We start from the raw sequence: 22,195 nt of genomic DNA, 5'->3' as shown, positions 1-22,195 counted from the left end.
TTTTTATGAAAATCTGTGTATAAATGTTATTTTATATGCTATTTAAGTATTTGTAGTCAAAACACTGTAATTCATAATATCAACCATTTAATCACAACCTGCACTAATTATAAAATTTAAATGCTAATTACTCGACTAATTATACGAATTTTTAGATTATGATCACAGATTCGTATTCAGCAAACACAAAAGTATCTATGATAAAAAATTTCAAGAAAATCTATTTTTTCAAAAAAATCAAGAAAAACCCAAGGATTTTTTTTGCTCAGATTTTCAACTTCCTCAGATTTTCATGAAAATCTGTGTATAGATGTTACTTTATATGGTATTTAAGTATTTGGAGCCAAAAGACTGTAATTCATAATATTAACCGTTTAATTAGCAACTGCACTAATTATGATAAAATCTAAATGCCCATTATTAGACTAATCATATGAATTTCTCGATTTTGATCACAGATACGTATTCAGCATACAAAAAAGTATCTATGATGAAAATTTCAAGAAAATCTATTTTTTCAAAAAAAAATCAAAATCCAAATTATAGCCTTGCATTCTTTTTTTTTGCTCAGATTTTCAACTTTCTCAGATTTTAATGAAAATCTGTGTAAACATGTTATTTTATATGGTATTTAAGTAATTGGAGTCAAACGACTGTAATTCATTAATCGTTGAATTAACACCTGCACTAATTATCAAAATTGAAATGCTAATTACTAAACTAATTATAAGATTTTTTCGATTTTGACCAAAGATTCGTATTCGGCATACATAAAAATATCTATGCTGAAAATTTGAAAATATATTTTTTAAAAAAATCAAGAAAAATGCAAGGCTATATATATAGCCTTGCATTTTTCCCCTCAGATTTTCAACTTCCTCAGATTTTAATGAAAATCTGTGTATAGATGTTATTTTATATGGTATTTAAGTATTTGTAGTCACAACACTGTAATTCATAATATTAACCGTTTAATTAGCACCCACACTAATTATGAAATTTAAATGCTAATTACTCGACTAATTATACGAATTTCTAGATCTTGATCACAGATTCGTATTCAGCATACATAAAAGTATCTATGATGAAAATTTCTAAAAAATCTATTTTTTCAAAAAAATCAAGAAAAATCCAAGGCTTACATTATTTTTCCTCAGATTTTAATGATAATCTGTGTATAGATGTCATTTTATACGGTATTTAAGTATTTGGAGTCAAAAGACTGTAATTCATAATATTAACCGTTCAATTAGCAGCTGCACTAATTATGATAAAATTTAAATGCTAATTACTCGACTAATTATACGAATTTTTAGATTTTGACCAAAGATTCGTATTCAGCATATATAAAAATATCTATGCTGAAAATTTAAAGACAATATATTTTTTCAAAAAAAATTAAGAAAAATCCTTGTATCTTTTTTTTTTTCTTTTTCCTCAGATTTTCAAGTTCCTCATATTCTAATGAAAATCTGTGTATGGATGTTATTTTATATGGTATTTAAGTATATGGAGTTAAAAGGCTGTAATTCATAATATTAACCGTTTAATTAGCACCTGCACTAATTATAAAACTTAAATGCTAATTACTCGACTAATGATAAGAATTTTTCGATTTTGACCAAAGATTCGTATTCAGCATGATACATAAAAGTATCTATGCTGAAAATTTCAGAAAAATATATTTTTTCAAAAAAATCAAGAAAAATGCCAGGCTATAGCCTTGCATTTTTTTCCCTCAGATTTTCAACTTCCTCAGATTTTCATGAAAATCTGTGTATAGGTGTTATTTTATATGGTATTTAAGTATTTGTAGTCAAACACTGTAATTCATAATATTAACCGTTTAATTAGCACCTGCACTAATTATGAAATTTAAATGCTAATTACTCAACTAATTATACGAATTTTTAGATTCTGATCACAGATTCGTATTCAGCATACATAAAATTATCTATGATGAAAATTTCAAGAAATATTTTTTCAAAAAAATCAAGAAAAATCCCAGGCTATAGCCTTGCATCTTTTTTTTTTTTTTTTGCTCATATTTTCAACTTCCTCAGATTTTAATGAAAATCTGTGAATTGATGTTATTTTATATATTTAAGTATTTGTAGTCAAAACGCAGATTTTGATCACAGATTCGTATTCAGCATACATAAAAGTATCTATGATGAAAATGTCAAGAAAATCTATTTTTCCGAAAAAAATCATCATAAATCCAAGGCTGTACCCTTGCATTTTTTTTGGCTCAGATTTTCAACTTCCTCAAATTTTAATGAAAATCTGTGTACAGATGTTATTTCATATGGTATTTAAGTATTTGTAGTCAAAACACTGTAATTCATAATATCAACCATTTAATCAGCGCATGCACTAATCATAAAATTTAAATGATAATTACGACTAATTATACGAATTTTTATATTTTGATCACAGATTCGTATTCAGCATACATAAAAATATCTATGATGAAAATTTCAAATCTTTTTTTTCAAAAAAAATCAAGAAAAATCCAAGGCTATAACCTTGCATTTTTTCCTCAGATTTTCAACTTCCTCAGATTTTAATGAAAATCTGTGTATATATGTTATTTTATATGGTATTTAAGTATTTGGAGTCAAAAAACTGTAATTCATAATATTATCCGTTTAATTAGCAACTGCACTAATTATAAAATTTAAATGCCCATTATTAGACTAATTATACGAATTTTTCGATTTTGATCACAGATTCGTATTCAGCATACATAAAAGTATCAATGCTGAAAATTTCAAGAAAATATATTTTTTCAAAAAAAAATCAAGAAAAATTCAAGGCTATAGTCTAGCATTTTTTTTGCTCAGATTTTCAACTTCCTCAGATTTTAATGAAAATCTGTGTATAGATGTTATTCTATATGGTATTTAAGTATTTGGAGTCAAAAGACTAATTCATATTATTAATCGTTCAATTATCACCTGCACTAATTATCAAAATTGAAATGCTAATTACTCGACTAATTATACGAATTTTTAGATTTTGACCAAAGATTCTTATTCAGCATACATAAAAATATCTATGATGAAAATTTCAAGAAAATATATTTTTTTCAAAAAAGAAAATCAAGAAAAATCCAAGGCTATAGCCTTGTATTTTTTTCTTTTTTTTTTTTGCTCAGATTTTCAAGTTCCTCAGATTTTAATGAAAATCTGTGTATAGATGTTATATTATATGGTATTTAGGTATATGGAGTCAAAAGACTGTAATTCATAATAATAACCGTTTAATTAGCACCTGCACTAATTATGATAAACTTTAAATCCTAATTACTCGACTAATTATACGAATTTGTCGATTTTGACCAAAGATTCGTATTCAACCTACATGAAAATATCTATGTTGAAAATTTAAAGAAAATATATTTTTTCAAAAAATTAATAAAACTGCATGGCTCTAGCCTTGCATTTTTTTTTGCTCAGATTTTCAACTTCCTCAGATTTTAATGACAAAATTTCAAGAAAATCTATTTTTCAAAAAAGTCAAGAAAAATTTTCTTGAAATTTTCAGCATAGATATTTTTATGTATGCTGAATACGAATCTTTGGTCAAAATCTAAAAATTCGTATAATTAGTCGAGTAATTAGCATTTAAATTTCATAATTAGTCCAGGTGCTAATGAAACGTTTAATATTATGAATTACAGTCTTTTGACTCCATATACTTAAATACCATATAAAATAACATCTATACACAGATTTTCATTAAAATCTGTGGAAGTTGAAAATCTGAGAAAAAAAAAAAAAAAAAAAAAAAAATGCAAGGCTATATCCTTGGGTGGTAATTTGCCTTTCTACATTCAACATATCAGAGCAAACTTGTAAGGAATGGAGATAATATTTGGTTCCAGTAGTAAAGCACAGGAAGTGCTTAGTAGATTTATCTCTTGAGAAAATGAAGAATATAGATACATAAATTTTCTATGAAGATTGTAGGTACTGACTTTTCATGCCCAGATTTAAAAAAAAAAACTTGAAGAATCATTTATCATCTCGCCTCCTTAGGGTGACTGAAAATACTTGGATTTACTGGAAACTTAATATTATATGGCAGAAAAAATTGTCCGAGTATTCATCAGCACAGTAAGCTTCAACTCAGTAGGGATAAAAAGCTATAATAGTGAATCTAACTCAAATCAAATGGAGACCCATAAAAGTAGATTCAAATCAACTCATTCCATGATATTTACCAATTCTGAGGTCAATTTTTAAGGAGGAGAATACTCTGATAGGCTGTGGTTTCTAGTCAAATGGGGTCTTTGTCATCTATCACATGGACAAGGATAGTAATAGGCATTTATATCTATTCACTGTCAATTACAAGAAAAAGACTTTGAGGTTTGATTTACCTTTGCATACATCTCTTCAAGAGCTCGTTGTGTGGGTCGTTCAACAGGAGGAACACTTCGTGGTGGGGAATGTGGAGGTTGGGGAGAGGGGCCTGAGTAGAGGCTAGTATCTCCCTGAGGTAAGGGTGGCAGAGGAGACCGAGTACCTCTCTTCTCTGCTCCAGGGCTTCCCATTACTGTGCTGGCAGCACTACTTGATGATGCTGTAGTGGAGAAATTGTGGCATTAACAATAAAGATACAACAAATCAATTCCCTACAAGTTAAATATTTTTTGTGATAAAGGAAGCTACAATGAAATAGAATACATACCTTCCTAACAAATTTCAAATTAAATTATTGGTATGTTGCTGCTCTAGTGAATTTTACTGAAAAAAAAAAAACATACTCTTATTCTAATAACATGGGATCCTCCCCTCCAGTATTACTCTCTAAAAGAAAAACAGATGAAAGCCAAGCTAGGATTTTTTCAAAGTCTCAGTAATCTGTTCTTGACACTCACCGAACAGCAAATATGTATGAAAGAGTAAAAATAGAAGACAGCATAACAGAGAATAAGACAAACATTCTCAATGAATAAAAATTGTGTGAGGAAGTACTAGGAGAGATTGAGTGTAGAATGGCAAAAGGTGAGAGCAAATGACATGAGGAGAGTGGGTGAAGAATGGGATGTACTGAGGGAAGCAGTGATGGCATGTGCAAATGATGCACGTGGCATGAGAAGAGAGGGAGGTGGGCAGATTAAAAAGGGTAGAGTGGTGGAATGAAAGAGAAAAGGGAGGCATTTGGACAATACTTACAAGGAAGGAGTGCAAATGACTGGGAGATGTATAAAGGAAAGCAGCAAGAGGTCAAGAGGCAGGTGCAGGGGTTGAAAAGAAGGCAAATGAGAGTTGGGGTGAGAGAGTATCGTCAAACGTTATGGAGAATATAAAGACATTTTGGAAGTAAATAACATGTGTAAGACAAGAGAACAATGGGGAGCATCAGTGAAGGGGGCAGGGGGGGGATACTATCACAGGTAGTGATGAAGTGAGTATTTGGAAAGGTTTGTTGAATATGTTTGATGATTGAGTGGCAGATGTAAATTGCTTTAGTCAGGGTGGTGTGTGAAGTGAAAGGGTCAGGGAGAATGGGTTGGTTAAGAGAGAAGAGGTAGTCAAAGCTTTGCAGAAGATGAAATCCAGAAAGGCAGTGGGTTTGGATGGTACTGCAGTTGAATTTATTAGGAAAGGGGGGTGACTGTTGTTGACTGGTTGGTAAGGATATTCACTGTATGTATGGATCATGGTGAGGTGTCTGAGGATTGGCAGAATGCATGACTAGTGCCACTGTACAAAGGCAGAGGGAATAAAGTTGTGTTCACACTACAGAGGCATAAATTTGTTCAGTATTCCTGGGATACAGAGAAACTGTATGGGAGGGTATTGATTGATAGGATAAAGGCAGGTACAGAACATCAGATTGGGAAGGACCAATGTGGTTTCAGAAATGGTGGAGGATGTGTGGATCAGGTGTTTGCTTTGAAGAATGTATGTGAGAAATACTTAGAAAAACAGATGGATTTGTATGTAGAATTTATGGATCTGGAGAAGGCGTATGATAAGGTTGATGGAGATGCTTTTTGGAAGGTCTTAACAGTATACTGGGTGGAATGTAAGCTGCTAGAAGCAGTGAAAAGTTTTTACCAAGGATGTAAGGCATGTGTACAAGAAGGAAGAGAGGAGAGTGATTGGTTCCCAGTGAAGGTTGGTCAGTCTACAGCAGGGGTGTGTAATGTCCCCATGGTTGTTTGTCTATGAATGGGGTGGTTAGGGATGTAAATGCAAGAGTTTTGGAGAGAGGGACTAGGAAGAGAGTCAGTTGTTGTTTGCTGATGATAACAGCACTGGTGGCTAATTCAAGTGAGAAACTGCAGAAGCTGGTGCATGAGTTTGGAAAAGTGTGTGAAAGAAGAAAGTTGAGAGTAAATGTGAATAGGAGCAAGGTTATTAGGTTTAGTAGGGTTGAGGGACAAGTTAGTTGGGAAGTAGTTTGAATGGAGAAAAACTGGAGGAAGTGGACTTAGCAGGGAGTGGAACCATGGAAGCAGAAGTGAGTCACAGGGTGGGGGAGGGGTTGAAGGTTCTGGGAGAGATGAAGAATGTATGGAAGGAGAGAGCATTATCTCAGACAGCAAAAATGGGTATGTTTGAAGGAATAATAGTTCCAAGAATATTATACAGTTGCAAGGCATGGGCTATAGATAAGGTTGTATGGAGGAGGGTAGATGTGTTGGAAATGAAATGTTTGAGGACAATAGGTGGTGAGGTGGTTTGATCGAGTAATAAAAGGGTAAGAGAGATGTGTGGAAATAAAAAGAATGTGGTTGAGAGCAGATAAGGGTGTGTTGAAATGGTTTGGACATATGGAGAGGATGAGTGAGGAAAGGTTGACAAAGAGGATATATGTGTCAGAGGTGGAGGGAACATGGAGAAGTGGGAGACCAAACTGGAGGTGGAAGGATAGAGTGAAAAAGATTTTGAGCGATCAGGGCCTGAACATACAGGAGGGTAAGAGGCGTGCAAAGAATAAGATTGAATTAGAACATTGACATGCTGTCAATGGACTGAACCAGGCCATGTGAAATGTCTAAGGTAAACCATGGAAAGGTCTGTGGGGCCTGGATGTGGAGAGGAAGCTGTGGTTTCAGTGCATTGTCTGTTTTTCTGGTGCTGCTTCACTGAAGCAGGGGGTATCAATGCTGTTTCCTGTGGGGCTGGGTGGCCCCAGGAATGGATGATGGCAAGCAAGTATCAACATGTATTTGTGTATATATGTGTATGTCTATGTATGTATATGTGTATAGGGTGACATGTATATGTATGTATAGGTGCGTATATGGAGGTTTAAGTATATGTGTGTATATGAGTGGATGGGCCATTCTTCATCTGTTTCCTGGGGCTACCTCACTGATGCACGAAACAGCAAATAAGTATAAACCACTTTGAATCCTGCCCCCACTGACACACGTATATCCTCTTGGTCAATCTTTCCTCACTCATTCTCTCCATGTGACCAAACCATTTCAATACACCCTCTTCTGCTCACTCAACCACACTCTTTTTATTACCACACATTTCTCTTACCTTTTCATTACTCACTCGATCAAACCACCTCACACCACATATTGTCCTCAAACATCTCATTTCCAACACATCCACCCTCCTCCGCACAACCCTATCTATAGCCCCATGCCTCACTACCATATAACATTGTTGGAACCACTATTTCACTCCCTCCCCTACCGTCAATCACTTCTGCTTCCATGGTTCCATCTGCTGCTAAATCCACTCCCAGATATCTAAAACACTTTACTTCCTCCACTTTTTCTTCATTCAAACTTTCCTCCCAATCTACTTATCAGTCAACCCTACTGAACCTGATAACCTTGCTCTTATTCACATTTACTCTCAGCTCTCTTCTTTCACACACTCTACCAAACTCAGTCATCAAATTCTGCAGTTTCTCACCCGAATCAGCCACCAGCACTGTATCATCAGCAAACAACTGACTCACTTCCCAAGCCCTCTCCTCCACAACAGACTGCATACTTGCCCCTCTCTCTAAAACTCTTGCATTCACCTCCCTAACAACCCCATCCATAAACTAAGTAAACAATCATGGAGACATCATGCACCCCTGCCGTAAACTGACCTTCAGTGAGAACCAATTACTTTCCTCTCTTCCTACTCATACAAATGCCTTACATCCTCGATAAAAACTTTTCACTGCTTCTAGCAACTTACCTCCCACAAAATATACTCTTAATACATTCCACAAAGCATCTCTATCAACTCTATCATATACCTTCTCCAGATCCATAAATGCTACATACAAATCCATCTGTTTTTCTAATGTATATATGTGTATATATATATATATATATATATATATATATATATATATATATATATATATATATATATATATATATTATTCATCTATTTATTCTACTTTGTTGCTGTCTCCCGCGTTAGCGAGGTAGCGCAAGGAAACAGACGAAAGAATGGCTCAACCCACCCACATACACATGTATATACATACACGTCCACACACGCAAATATACATACCCATACATCTCAACGTATACATATATATACACACACAAACATATACATATATACACTTGTACATAATTCATACTGTCTGCCTTTATTCATTCCCATCGCCACCCTGCCACACATGTAAGAACAACCCCCTTCCCCAGCATGTGTGCGAGGTAGTGCTAGGAAAAGACAACAAAGGCCACATTCATTCACACTCAGTCTCTAGCTGTCATGTAATAATGCACCAAAACCACAGCTCCCTTTCCACATCCAGGCCCCACACAACTTTCCATGGTTTACCCCAGACGCTTCACATGCCCTGGTTCAATCCACTGACAGCACGTCAACCCCAGTATACCACATCATTCCAATTCACTCTATTCCTTGCACGCCCTTCACCCTCCTGCATGTTCAGGCCCTGATCACTCACAATCTTTTTCACTCCATCTTTCCACCTCCAATTTCGTCTCCCACTTCTCCTCGTTCCCTCTACTTCTGACACATATATCCTCTTGGTCAATCGTTCTTCACTCATTCTCTCCATGTGACTCAACCATTTCAAAACACCTCCTTCTGCTCTCTCAACCACACTCTTTTTATTACCACACATCACTCTTACCCTATTATTACTTACTCGATCAAACCACCTCACACCACATATTGTCCTCAAAAATCTCATTTCCAGCACATCCACCCTCCTCTGCACAACTCTATCTATAGCCCACACTTCACAACCATATACCATTGTTGGAACCACTATTCCTTCAAACATACCCATTTTTGCTTTCCAAGATAATGTTCTCGACTTCCACACATTCTTCAATGCTCCCAGAACTTTCACCCCTCCCCCATCCTATGATTCATTTCCGCTTCCATGGTTCCATCCGCTGCCAAATCCACTCCCAGATATCTAAAACACTTCACTCACTTCCTCCAGTTTTTCTCCATTCAAACTTACCTCCCAACTGACTTGTCCCTCAACCCTACTGTACCTAATATTATTACCTTGCTCTTATTCACATTTACTTTCAGCTTTCTTCTTTCATACACTTTACCAAACTCAGTCACCAGTTTCTGCAGTTTCTCACACAAATCAGCCACCAGCACTGTATCATCAGCAAACAACTGACTCACTTCCCAAGTTCTCTCATCCACAAGAGACTGCATACTTGCCCCTCTTTCCAAAACCCTTGCATTTACCTCCCTAACAACCCAATCCATAAACAAATTAAACATCCATGGAGACATCACACACCCCTGCCACACCAACATTCACTAAGAACCAATCACTTTCCTCTCTTCCTACACATACACATGCCTTACATCCTCGATAAAAACTTTTCACTGCTTCTAACAACTTACCTCCTACACCATATATTCTTAACACCTTCCACAGAGCATCTCTATCAACTCTATCATATGCCTTCTCCAGATCCATAAATGCTACATACAAATCCATTTGCTTTTCTAAGTATTTCTCACATATATTCTTCAAAGCAAACACCTGATCCACACATCCTCTACCACTTCTGAAACCACACTGCTTGTCCCCAATCTGATGCTCTGTACATGCATTCACCCTTTCAATCATACCCTCCCATGTTTACCAAAGTGGCATCCTAGCTTTGTCTCTTTGATGTATATCAACTGACTTATATTTCTCTCTTGTGTCTCCCCGATGATGTGATTATTATACGAAAGTGCATTTGGGAACTTATCATGTTTCATTCTCCCCGTGGACTCATAGGAACATATATATATATATATATATATATATATATATATATATATATATATATATTATCCCTGGGGATAGGGAATTAAGAATACTTCCCACGTATTCCCTGTGTGTGGTAGAAGGCGTCTAAAAGGGGAGGGAGCGGGGGGCTGAAAATCCTCCCCTCTCGTTTTTTTTTAATTTTCCAAAAGGAGGAACAGAGGGGGGCCAGGTGAGGATATTCCATAAAGACCCTGTCCTCTGTTCTTAACGCTACCTCGCTAACGTGGGAAATGGCGAATAATTTAAAAGAAAGAAAAGAAGATATATATATATATATATATATATATATATATATATATATATATATATATATATATATATATATATATATATATTAGAAAGGATCACAATTTTGCGCGTGATCAAGATATTCCTATGAGTCCAGGGTGAAAATGAAACACGAAAAGTTCCCAAGTGCACTTTCGTGTAATAATCACATCATCAGGGGAGACACAAGAGAGAAATATAAGAGTCAGTTGATATACATCGAAGAGACAAAGCTAGGACGTCATTTGGTAAATATGTGATTGGACAATCACGTTTACCAAATGGCATCCTAGCTTCGTCTCTTCGATGTATATCAACTGACTGTTATATTTCTCTCTTGTGTCTCCCCTGATGATGTGATTATTACACGAAAGTGCACTTGGAAACTTTTTGTGTTTCATTTTCCCCGTGGACTCATAGGAATATATATATATATATATATATAGTGGTTCCAACAATGTTGTATGGTTGCGAGGCGTGGGCTATGGATAGAGTTGTGCGCAGGAGGATGGATGTGCTGGAAATGAGATGTTTGAGGACAATGTGTGGTGTGAGGTGGTTTGATCGAGTGAGTAACGTAAGGGTAAGAGAGATGTGTGGAAATAAAAAGAGCGTGGTTGAGAGAGCAGAAGAGGGTGTTTTGAAATGGTTTGGGCACATGGAGAGAATGAGTGAGGAAAGATTGACAAAGAGGATATATATGTCAGAGGTGGAGGGAACAAGGAGAAGTGAGAGACCAAATTGGAGGTGGAAAGATGGAGTGAAAAAGATTTTGAGTGATGGGGGCCTGAATATGCAGGAGAGTGAAAGGCGGGCAAGGAATAGAGTGAATTGGATCGATGTGGTATACCGGGGTTGACGTGCTGTCAATGGATTGAATGAGGGCATGTGAAGCGTCTCGGGTAAACCATGGAAAGTTCTGTGGGGCCTGGATGTGGAAAGGGAGCTGTGGTTTTGGACATTAATGCATGACAGCTAGAGACTGAGTGTGAACGAATGGGGTCTTAGTTGTCCTTTCCTAGCGCTACCTCGCACACATGAGGGGGGAGGGGGATGTTATTCCATGTGTGGTGAGGTGGCGAAGGGAGTGAATAAAGGCAGACAGTGTGAATTGTGTGCATGTGTATATATGTATGTGTCTGTGTGTGTATATATATGTGTACATTGAGATATATAGGTATGTATATTTGCATGTGTGGACGTGTGTGTATATACATGTGTATGGGGGTGGGTTGGGCCATTTCTTTCGTCTGTTTCCTTGCGCTACCTCGCAAACGCGGGAGACAGCGACAAAGCAAAATAATAAATAATAATAATAAATAAATTATTATTTTGCTCTGTCGCTGTCTCCCGCGTTTGCAAGGTAGCGCAAGGAAACAGACGAAAGAAATGGCCCAACACACCCCCATGCACATGTATATACATACACGTCCACACACGCAAATATACATACCCATACATCTCAATGTACACATATATATACACACACAGACACATACATATATACCCATGCACACAATTCACACTGTCTGCCTTTATTCATTCCCATCGCCACCTCGCCACACATGGAATGCCATCCCCGTCCCCCCTCATGTGTGCGGGGTAGCGCTAGGAAAAGACAACAAAGGCCTCATTCGTTCACACTCAGTCTCCAGCTGTCATGCAATAGTGCCCGAAACCACAGCTCCCCTTCCACATCCAGGCCCCACACAGCTTTCCATGGTTTACCCCAGACGCTTCACATGCCCTGATTCAATCCACTGACAGCACGTCAACCCCAGTATACCACATCGATCCAATTCACTCTATTCCTTGCCCGCCTTTCATCCTCCTGCATGTTCAGGCCCCAATCACTCAAAATCTTTTTCACTCCATCTTTCCACCTCCAATTTGGTCTCCCACTTCTCCTCGTTCCCTCCACCTCTGAAACATATATCCTCTTGGTCCATCTTTCCTCACTCATTCTCTCCATGTGCCCAAATCATTTCAAAACACCCTCTTCTGCTCTCTCAACCACGCTCTTTTTATTTCAACACATCTCTCTTACCCTTACATTACTAACTCGATCAAACCACCTCACACCACACATTGTCTTCAAACATCTCACTTCCAGCACATCCACCCTCCTGCGCACAACTCTATCCATAGCCCACGTCTCGAACCATACAACATTGTTGGAACCACTATTCCTTCAAACATACCCATTTTTGCTTTCCGAGATAATGTTCTCAACTTCCACACATTCTTCAAGGCTCCCAGGATTTTCGCCCCCTCCCCCACCCTACAATTCACTTCCGCTTCCATGGTTCCATCCACTGCCAGATCCACTCCCAGATATCTAAAACACTTTATTTCCTCCAGTTTTTCTCCATTCAAACTTACCTCCCAATTGACTTGACCCTTAACCCTACTGTACCTAATAACCTTGCTCTTATTCACATTTACTCTTAACTTTCTTCTTTCACACACTTTACCAAACTCAGTCACCAGCTTCTGCAGTTTCTCACATGAATCAGCCACCAGCGCTGTATCATCAGCGAACAACAACTGACTCACTTCCAAAGCTCTCACATCCACAACAGACTTCATTCTTGCCCCTCTTTCGAAAACTCTTGCATTCACCTCCCTAACAACCCCATCCATAAACAAATCAAACAACCATGGAGACATCACACACCCCTGCCGCAAACCTACATTCACTGAGAACCAATCACTTTCCTCTCTTCCTACACGTACACATGCCTTACATCTTCAATAAAAACTTTTCACTGCTTCTAACAACTTGCCTCCCACACCATATATTCTTAATACCTTCCACAGAGCATCTCTATCAACTCTATCATATGCCTTCTCCAGATCCATAAATGCTACATACAAATCCATTTGCTTTTCTAAGTATTTCTCACATATATTCTTCAAAGCAAACACCTGATCCACACATCCTCTACCACTTCTGAAACCACACTGCTTGTCCCCAATCTGATGCTCTGTACATGCATTCACCCTTTCAATCATACCCTCCCATGTTTACCAAAGTGGCATCCTAGCTTTGTCTCTTTGATGTATATCAACTGACTTATATTTCTCTCTTGTGTCTCCCCGATGATGTGATTATTATACGAAAGTGCATTTGGGAACTTATCATGTTTCATTCTCCCCGTGGACTCATAGGAACATATATATATATATATATATATATATATTATATATATATATATATATATATTATATATATATATATATTATCCCTGGGGATAGGGAATTAAGAATACTTCCCACGTATTCCCTGTGTGTGGTAGAAGGCGACTAAAAGGGGAGGGAGCGGGGGGCTGAAAATCCTCCCCTCTCGTTTTTTTTTAATTTTCCAAAAGGAGGAACAGAGGGGGGCCAGGTGAGGATATTCCATAAAGACCCTGTCCTCTGTTCTTAACGCTACCTCGCTAACGTGGGAAATGGCGAATAATTTAAAAGAAAGAAAAGAAGATATATATATATATATATATATATATATATATATATATATATATATATATATATATATATATATATATATATATATATTAGAAAGGATCACAATTTTGCGCGTGATCAAGATATTCCTATGAGTCCAGGGTGAAAATGAAACACGAAAAGTTCCCAAGTGCACTTTCGTGTAATAATCACATCATCAGGGGAGACACAAGAGAGAAATATAAGAGTCAGTTGATATACATCGAAGAGACAAAGCTAGGACGTCATTTGGTAAATATGTGATTGGACAATCACGTTTACCAAATGGCATCCTAGCTTCGTCTCTTCGATGTATATCAACTGACTGTTATATTTCTCTCGTGTCTCCCCTGATGATGTGATTATTACACGAAAGTGCACTTGGAAACTTTTTGTGTTTCATTTTCCCCGTGGACTCATAGGAATATATATATATATATATATAGTGGTTCCAACAATGTTGTATGGTTGCGAGGCGTGGGCTATGGATAGAGTTGTGCGCAGGAGGATGGATGTGCTGGAAATGAGATGTTTGAGGACAATGTGTGGTGTGAGGTGGTTTGATCGAGTGAGTAACGTAAGGGTAAGAGAGATGTGTGGAAATAAAAAGAGCGTGGTTGAGAGAGCAGAAGAGGGTGTTTTGAAATGGTTTGGGCACATGGAGAGAATGAGTGAGGAAAGATTGACAAAGAGGATATATATGTCAGAGGTGGAGGGAACAAGGAGAAGTGAGAGACCAAATTGGAGGTGGAAAGATGGAGTGAAAAAGATTTTGAGTGATGGGGGCCTGAACATGCAGGAGAGTGAAAGGAGGGCAAGGAATAGAGTGAATTGGAGCGATGTGGTATACCGGGTTGACGTGCTGTCAGTGGATTGAATCAGGGCATGTGAAGCGTCTGGGGTAAACCATGGAAAGCTGTGTAGGTATGTATATTTGCGTGTGTGGACGTATGTATATACATGTGTATGGTGGGGGGGGGCATTTCTTTCGTCTGTTTCCTTGCGCTACCTCGCAAACGCGGGAGACAGCGACAAAGTATAATAAAAAATAATAAAATAATATATATATATATATATATATATATATATATTTGGAAGTCGAGAACATTATCTCCGAAAGCAAAAATGGGTATGTTTGAAGGAATAGTGGTTCCAACAATGTTGTATGGTTGCGAGGCGTGGGCTATGGATAGAGTTGTGCGCAGGAGGGTGGATGTGCTGGAAATGAGATGTTTGAGGACAATATGTAGTGTGAGGTGGTTTGATCGAGTAAGTAATGTAAGGGTACGAGAGATGTGTGGAAATAAAAAGAGCGTGGTTGAGAGAGCAGAAGAGGGTGTTTTGAAATGGTTTGGGCACATGGAGAGAATGAGTGAGGAAAGATTGACAAAGAGGATATATATGTCAGAGGTGGAGGGAACAAGGAGAAGTGAGAGACCAAATTGGAGGTGGAAAGATGGAGTGAAAAAGATTTTGAGTGATGGGGGCCTGAATATGCAGGAGAGTGAAAGGCGGGCAAGGAATAGAGTGAATTGGATCGATGTGGTATACCGGGGTTGACGTGCTGTCAATGGATTGAATGAGGGCATGTGAAGCGTCTGGGGTAAACCATGGAAAGTTCTGTGGGGCCTGGATGTGGAAAGGGAGCTGTGGTTTTGGACATTAATGCATGACAGCTAGAGACTGAGTGTGAACGAATGGGGTCTTAGTTGTCCTTTCCTAGCGCTACCTCGCACACATGAGGGGGGAGGGGGATGTTATTCCATGTGTGGTGAGGTGGCGAAGGGAGTGAATAAAGGCAGACAGTGTGAATTGTGTGCATGTGTATATATGTATGTGTCTGTGTGTGTATATATATGTGTACATTGAGATGTATGGGTATGTATATTTGCGTGTGTGGACGTGTATGTATATACATGTGCATGGGGGTGTGTTGGGCCATTTCTTTCGTCTGTTTCCTTGCGCTACCTCGCAAACGCGGGAGACAGCGACAGAGCAAAATAATAATTTATTTATTATTATTATTTATTATTTTGCTTTGTCGCTGTCTCCCGCGTTTGCGAGGTAGCGCAAGGAAACAGACGAAAGAAATGGCCCAACCCACCCCCATACACATGTATATACACACACGTCCACACATGCAAATATACATACCTATATATCTCAATGTACACATATATATACACACACAGACACATACATATATACCCATGCACACAATTCACACTGTCTGCCTTTATTCATTCCCATCGCCACCTCGCCACACATGGAATGCCATCCCCGTCCCCCCTCATGTGTGCGGGGTAGCGCTAGGAAAAGACAACAAAGGCCTCATTCGTTCACACTCAGTCTCCAGCTGTCATGCAATAGTGCCCGAAACCACAGCTCCCCTTCCACATCCAGGCCCCACACAGCTTTCCATGGTTTACCCCAGACGCTTCACATGCCCTGATTCAATCCACTGACAGCACGTCAACCCCAGTATACCACATCGATCCAATTCACTCTATTCCTTGCCCGCCTTTCATCCTCCTGCATGTTCAGGCCCCAATCACTCAAAATCTTTTTCACTCCATCTTTCCACCTCCAATTTGGTCTCCCACTTCTCCTTCTCCTCGTTCCCTCCACCTCTGAAACATATATCCTCTTGGTCCATCTTTCCTCACTCATTCTCTCCATGTGCCCAAACCATTTCAAAACACCCTCTTCTGCTCTCTCAACCACGCTCTTTTTATTTCAACACATCTCTCTTACCCTTACATTACTAACTCGATCAAACCACCTCACACCACACATTGTCTTCAAACATCTCACTTCCAGCACATCCACCCTCCTGCGCACAACTCTATCCATAGCCCACGTCTCGAACCATACAACATTGTTGGAACCACTATTCCTTCAAACATACCCATTTTTGCTTTCCGAGATAATGTTCTCAACTTCCACACATTCTTCAAGGCTCCCAGGATTTTCGCCCCCTCCCCCACCCTACAATTCACTTCCGCTTCCATGGTTCCATCCACTGCCAGATCCACTCCCAGATATCTAAAACACTTTATTTCCTCCAGTTTTTCTCCATTCAAACTTACCTCCCAATTGACTTGACCCTTAACCCTACTGTACCTAATAACCTTGCTCTTATTCACATTTACTCTTAACTTTCTTCTTTCACACACTTTACCAAACTCAGTCACCAGCTTCTGCAGTTTCTCACATGAATCAGCCACCAGCGCTGTATCATCAGCGAACAACAACTGACTCACTTCCAAAGCTCTCACATCCACAACAGACTTCATTCTTGCCCCTCTTTCGAAAACTCTTGCATTCACCTCCCTAACAACCCCATCCATAAACAAATCAAACAACCATGGAGACATCACACACCCCTGCCGCAAACCTACATTCACTGAGAACCAATCACTTTCCTCTCTTCCTACACGTACACATGCCTTACATCTTCAATAAAAACTTTTCACTGCTTCTAACAACTTGCCTCCCACACCATATATTCTTAATACCTTCCACAGAGCATCTCTATCAACTCTATCATATGCCTTCTCCAGATCCATAAATGCTACATACAAATCCATTTGCTTTTCTAAGTATTTCTCACATACATTCTTCAAAGCAAACACCTGATCCACACATCCTCTACCACTTCTGAAACCACACTGCTCTTCCCCAGTCTGATGCTCTGTACATGCCTTCACCCTCTCAATCAATACCCTCCCATATAATTTACCAGGAATACTCAACAAACTTATATCTCTGTAATTTGAGCACTCACTCTTATCCCCTTTGCCTTTGTACAATGGCACTATGCACGCATTCCGCCAATCCTCAGGCACCTCACCATGAGTCATACATACATTAAATAACCTTACCAACCAGTCAACAATACAGTCACCCCCTTTTTTAATAAATTCCACTGCAATACCATCCAAACCCGCTGCCTTGCCGGCTTTCATCTTCCGCAAAGCTTTTACTACCTCTTCTCTGTTTACCAAATCATTTTCCCCAACCCTCTCACTTTGCACACCACCTCGACCAAGACACCCTATATCTGCCACTCTATCATCAAACACGTTCAACAAACCTTCAAAATACTCACTCCATCTCCTTCTCACATCACCACTACTTGTTATCACCTCACCATTAGCGCCCTTCACTGAAGTTCCCATTTGCTCCTTTGTCTTACGCACTTTATTTACCTCCTTCCAGAACTTCTTTTTATCCTCCCTAAAATTTAATGATACTCTCTCACCCCAACTCTCATTTGCCCTCTTTTTAACCTCTTGCACCTTTCTCTTGACCTCCTGTCTCTTTCTTTTATACATCTCCCACTCAATTGCATTTTTTCCCTGCAAAAATCGTCCAAATGCCTCTCTCTTCTCTTTCACTAATAATATTACTTCTTCATCCCACCACTCACTACCCTTTCTAATCAACCCACCTCCCACTCTTCTCATGCCACAAGCATCTTTTGCGCAATCCATCACTGATTCCCTAAATACATCCCATTCCTCCCCCACTCCCCTTACTTCCATTGTTCTCATCTTTTCCATTCTGTACTCAGTCTCTCCTGGTACTTCCTCACACAAGTCTCCTTCCCAAGCTCACTTACTCTCACTACCCTCTTCACCCCAACATTCACTCTTCTTTTCTGAAAACCCATACAAATCTTCACCTTAGCCTCCACAAGATAATGATCAGACATCCCTCCAGTTGCACCTCTCAGCACATTTACATCCCAAAGTCTCTCTTTCGCGCGCCTGTCAATTAACATGTAATCCAATAACGCTCTCTGGCCATCTCTCCTACTTACATACGTATACTTATGTATATCTCGCTTTTTAAAACAGGTATTCCCAATCACCAGTCCTTTTTCAGCACATAAATCTACAAGCTCTTCACCATTTCCATTTACAACACTGAACACCCCATGTATACCAATTATTCCCTCAACTGCCACATTACTTACCTTTGCATTCAAATCATCCATCACTATAACCCGGTCACGTGCATCAAAACCACTAACACACTCATTCAGCTGCTCCCAAAACACTTGCCTCTCATGATCTTTCTTCTCATGACCAGGTGCATATGCACCAATAATCACCCATCTCTCTCCATCAACTTTCAGTTCTACCCATATTAATCGAGAATTTACTTTCTTACATTCTATCACATACTCCCACAACTCTTGTTTCAGGAGTATTGCTACTCCTTCCCTAATAATAATAATAATAATAATAATAATAATAATATTTGACACTGCAAAACTTCAGCAAAAGCAATCAAATTTCAACTTCTATGAAACTTGTCCATCAAAACAGCATCACTTACATACAATGGCATCACTGGCCTCAATTTCCATCAGGTAGAGCAAAGGTATGACAGAAACAATGAGGAAACATGTGCAAGGGATATCTCTACAGAGAAATAAGCGGAAATGTGTTGAAAATGTGTGTGATCAAGGTCTTACAAAAGCCACTATTGAGTCCACTGGGAGGAAGCATATCACAAACATGTATTTCCAACTACTATGTCTTACATTACTAAGGGAAACATTTAATAATAAAGAGTAAATCCTAGTAAAACCATGTTCAGCCTTAATCAACTCACTTACTTCACTTAAGAGGTAAAAGCTGGACTTCTTCTTAAGATCTTTATATTACTTTCATGGTCTTTCTTACAAAAGAATCCCTCAAAAAAATTGACAGCTATGCTGTATCCACATTGATTTATGTAATACAAAATAACAACTTGGTAAACCTTTATCCTTTATCAGATTTTTTTCTTTTGATCAAATTAAAGTCTGATTTTAGCAAAAGCAACACTTATGAATCTCCCATACACCACTCCAATGCTATTACACGCAGTTTTTTGATGATGCATTTCTGTGAGCTACAGCCTATTCATCTAAGCATATTCAAGCTATAACAAACACACAAAAAATCATACTACACCAGCAAGGGCCAGTGGAAAAGGCACACCATCAATGCCTGAACTCAGTATTACATACAATGGCCTGGAAAAAAAAATTAGGTCTGATGCAGCACTTTAATCTGGTTTGCCATACTTACAGCTGTCAAGTGGGCCAAACCTCATGGTGCAGTGTGGGCTATAAAAGTACTTGGTGCTGACAGTAAGGCTATATGGTGTCCACATGGCTTTTCAGCACCAAATCTACCTGGACCTTCATTTACTCATACAAATGAGGTAGGCTGCAGCCTATTTTAATCAGTTAGCACAAAGGTGTTGTTCGAGAGGGTTCTGGCTAAAGGTGGCAATGAGTATCAGTAAGCTAATGTGCACATATATTTCCCAAGTGTTAATTCTCCACAAATTTGTTGCGTATCATATAGGTATCCCCCTTTCATGTGCTTAATGTTATCAGCTGTCACTTACATAATCCTTTTGCAAGACTGTCCTACTGGGTAACCATTATGTGTCTAAGGTCATTTTACATTTCATCATCATTTCAACTATGTTCTCATGTGTAATCTTTAGTTCTTTTTATTTGTATTTGTTCACAATTTCCTGCATTTGTAAAGTAACACCAGGAACAAAATAATGGCCCTCACTTGCCTACATCCACTCTCCAACTGTCATGTATAATGCATCAAAACCAGAGCCCACATCCATAGCCAAGCACCAAAAACCATTCTGTGGTTTCCCCTGACCACTTTAAATGCCCTAGTTCAGCCTACAGACAGTACATTTCCCCCTACACATAACATCACTTCTATTCACTCTTTCCTATGCATACCTCTCACCCTCTAAATGACAACTCAAAGACTCTTATACTTAATTCTCCTATCTTCTTCTCAGTCTTACCCTCACTCTAGCTCCCTCCACTTCTCACATGTACATCCTCTTATTCAATTTCTCTTCACTCATCCTCTTCCTATTACCAACCATTTCAGTGCACCTCGGTCAGCTCATGCAATCATTATCTGATTACTGCAACACATTTCACTTATCCTATCAACCAATTACTAGATCAACACTAACTTCCTCCACATATTGCCCTCAGGCATTTCATTTCTAATATATCTACCTGCCTCTATGCTTTTGCATTCAGAGCCAAAGACTCATATCCATACAAAGCTGTCAGAACTACTAAACCATCAAACACATCCATCTTTGCCCTCATATACTCCTTAATGTACCCAGAATGTTTGCCCCCTATTCCACTACAATTCACTGCAGCTCCCATATTTCTGTTTGCTGCTATGTCCACTCCTCTCTTCCCCACATCCTTAGTTTCAATCAGCAAAAACATCTGAATTTAATAATAATATGTATTTAATCTACTAATGTACTTCCCTTAACCCAACTCTGCCCTTAAAGTGTTACACTATAAGATCAAACAAGTGCATTCCTTGTTATAATAACATGACCCTTATGACTTTTGGGAGCCTGTCCTTGAGTTGGATTCCCTATTAACCACAAATATGAGTTCTATCTGGTCCTAATAATCAACATAATGCATTCCTGAATATGCGCACTGTGAAGTCAAACATTTTTCTACTGTACTGTAACCTGGTCAAAATAATTGTTTCCCTGTGTAGATTTTGGGAGTATATTTCAATGATCAGTTCAGTTCTCTAAAGCAGTAACTCAGCTTGTGAAATAATCCCACTTTAACCCTATGTCACTTGACATATATAGTGGCTGGCCATGATGCTGATTAGTTTAAAGAGAACCCTTCAGCAGCAAATTTTCAGCTGAGAAATTTGATTCACAATGATAAGTTGAAATCAGCTCATCACTATGACATCCTGTGCTATTGTACTAACTACAAGTCACACATTACCCGGCTAATTAATTGTCTAATCATTGTAAAAATTCTTCGAAGCTCTGCCCTATCCATATGTAAACAGATTCCTAATTCACTGACAGAGATTAAGAACCACAAAATGAAAGAACCTAAGGGACAAAGAGTGCGCTAATTACTTATGCTTAAATATAAAGTGAAAGAAATACAATGTGTTACTCATTACAGAATAAAGTAAAAGAATATGAGGCTGAATTAGCTTTTAAGGAGAAAAAGTGGTGAAAAGAACGAGAAAGTTGTAGTGTTGATGGATAGACCCATAATAGCTCAAGCAAGAATTGCAGCCATATTGCAATAAGCCACATGCTAACTAGCTTTCATAAAGATAATCTATACAAATTA

At 38.4% G+C, this 22,195-nt stretch overlaps 1 protein-coding gene across 4 annotated transcripts in view; it reads right to left on the bottom strand.

The window, feature by feature from the left end:
* LOC139750297 (uncharacterized) overlaps positions 1-22,195 on the bottom strand; it is a 180,363-nt gene that overhangs the window by 45,576 nt on the left and 112,592 nt on the right. For all 4 annotated transcript variants that reach the window (XM_071664932.1, XM_071664923.1, XM_071664951.1 and 1 more), the window contains exon 10: positions 4,388-4,590. In XM_071664932.1, coding sequence (XP_071521033.1) covers positions 4,388-4,590 — 203 coding nt within the window. The remainder of the gene's footprint in view (positions 1-4,387; positions 4,591-22,195) is intronic.

Source organism: Panulirus ornatus, chromosome 1 (assembly GCF_036320965.1).
Source record: "Panulirus ornatus isolate Po-2019 chromosome 1, ASM3632096v1, whole genome shotgun sequence".
NCBI lineage: Eukaryota > Metazoa > Arthropoda > Malacostraca > Decapoda > Palinuridae > Panulirus > Panulirus ornatus.
Note: the sequence above shows the minus strand (reverse complement) of the source record. Positions and strands in the feature narration are given on the sequence as shown.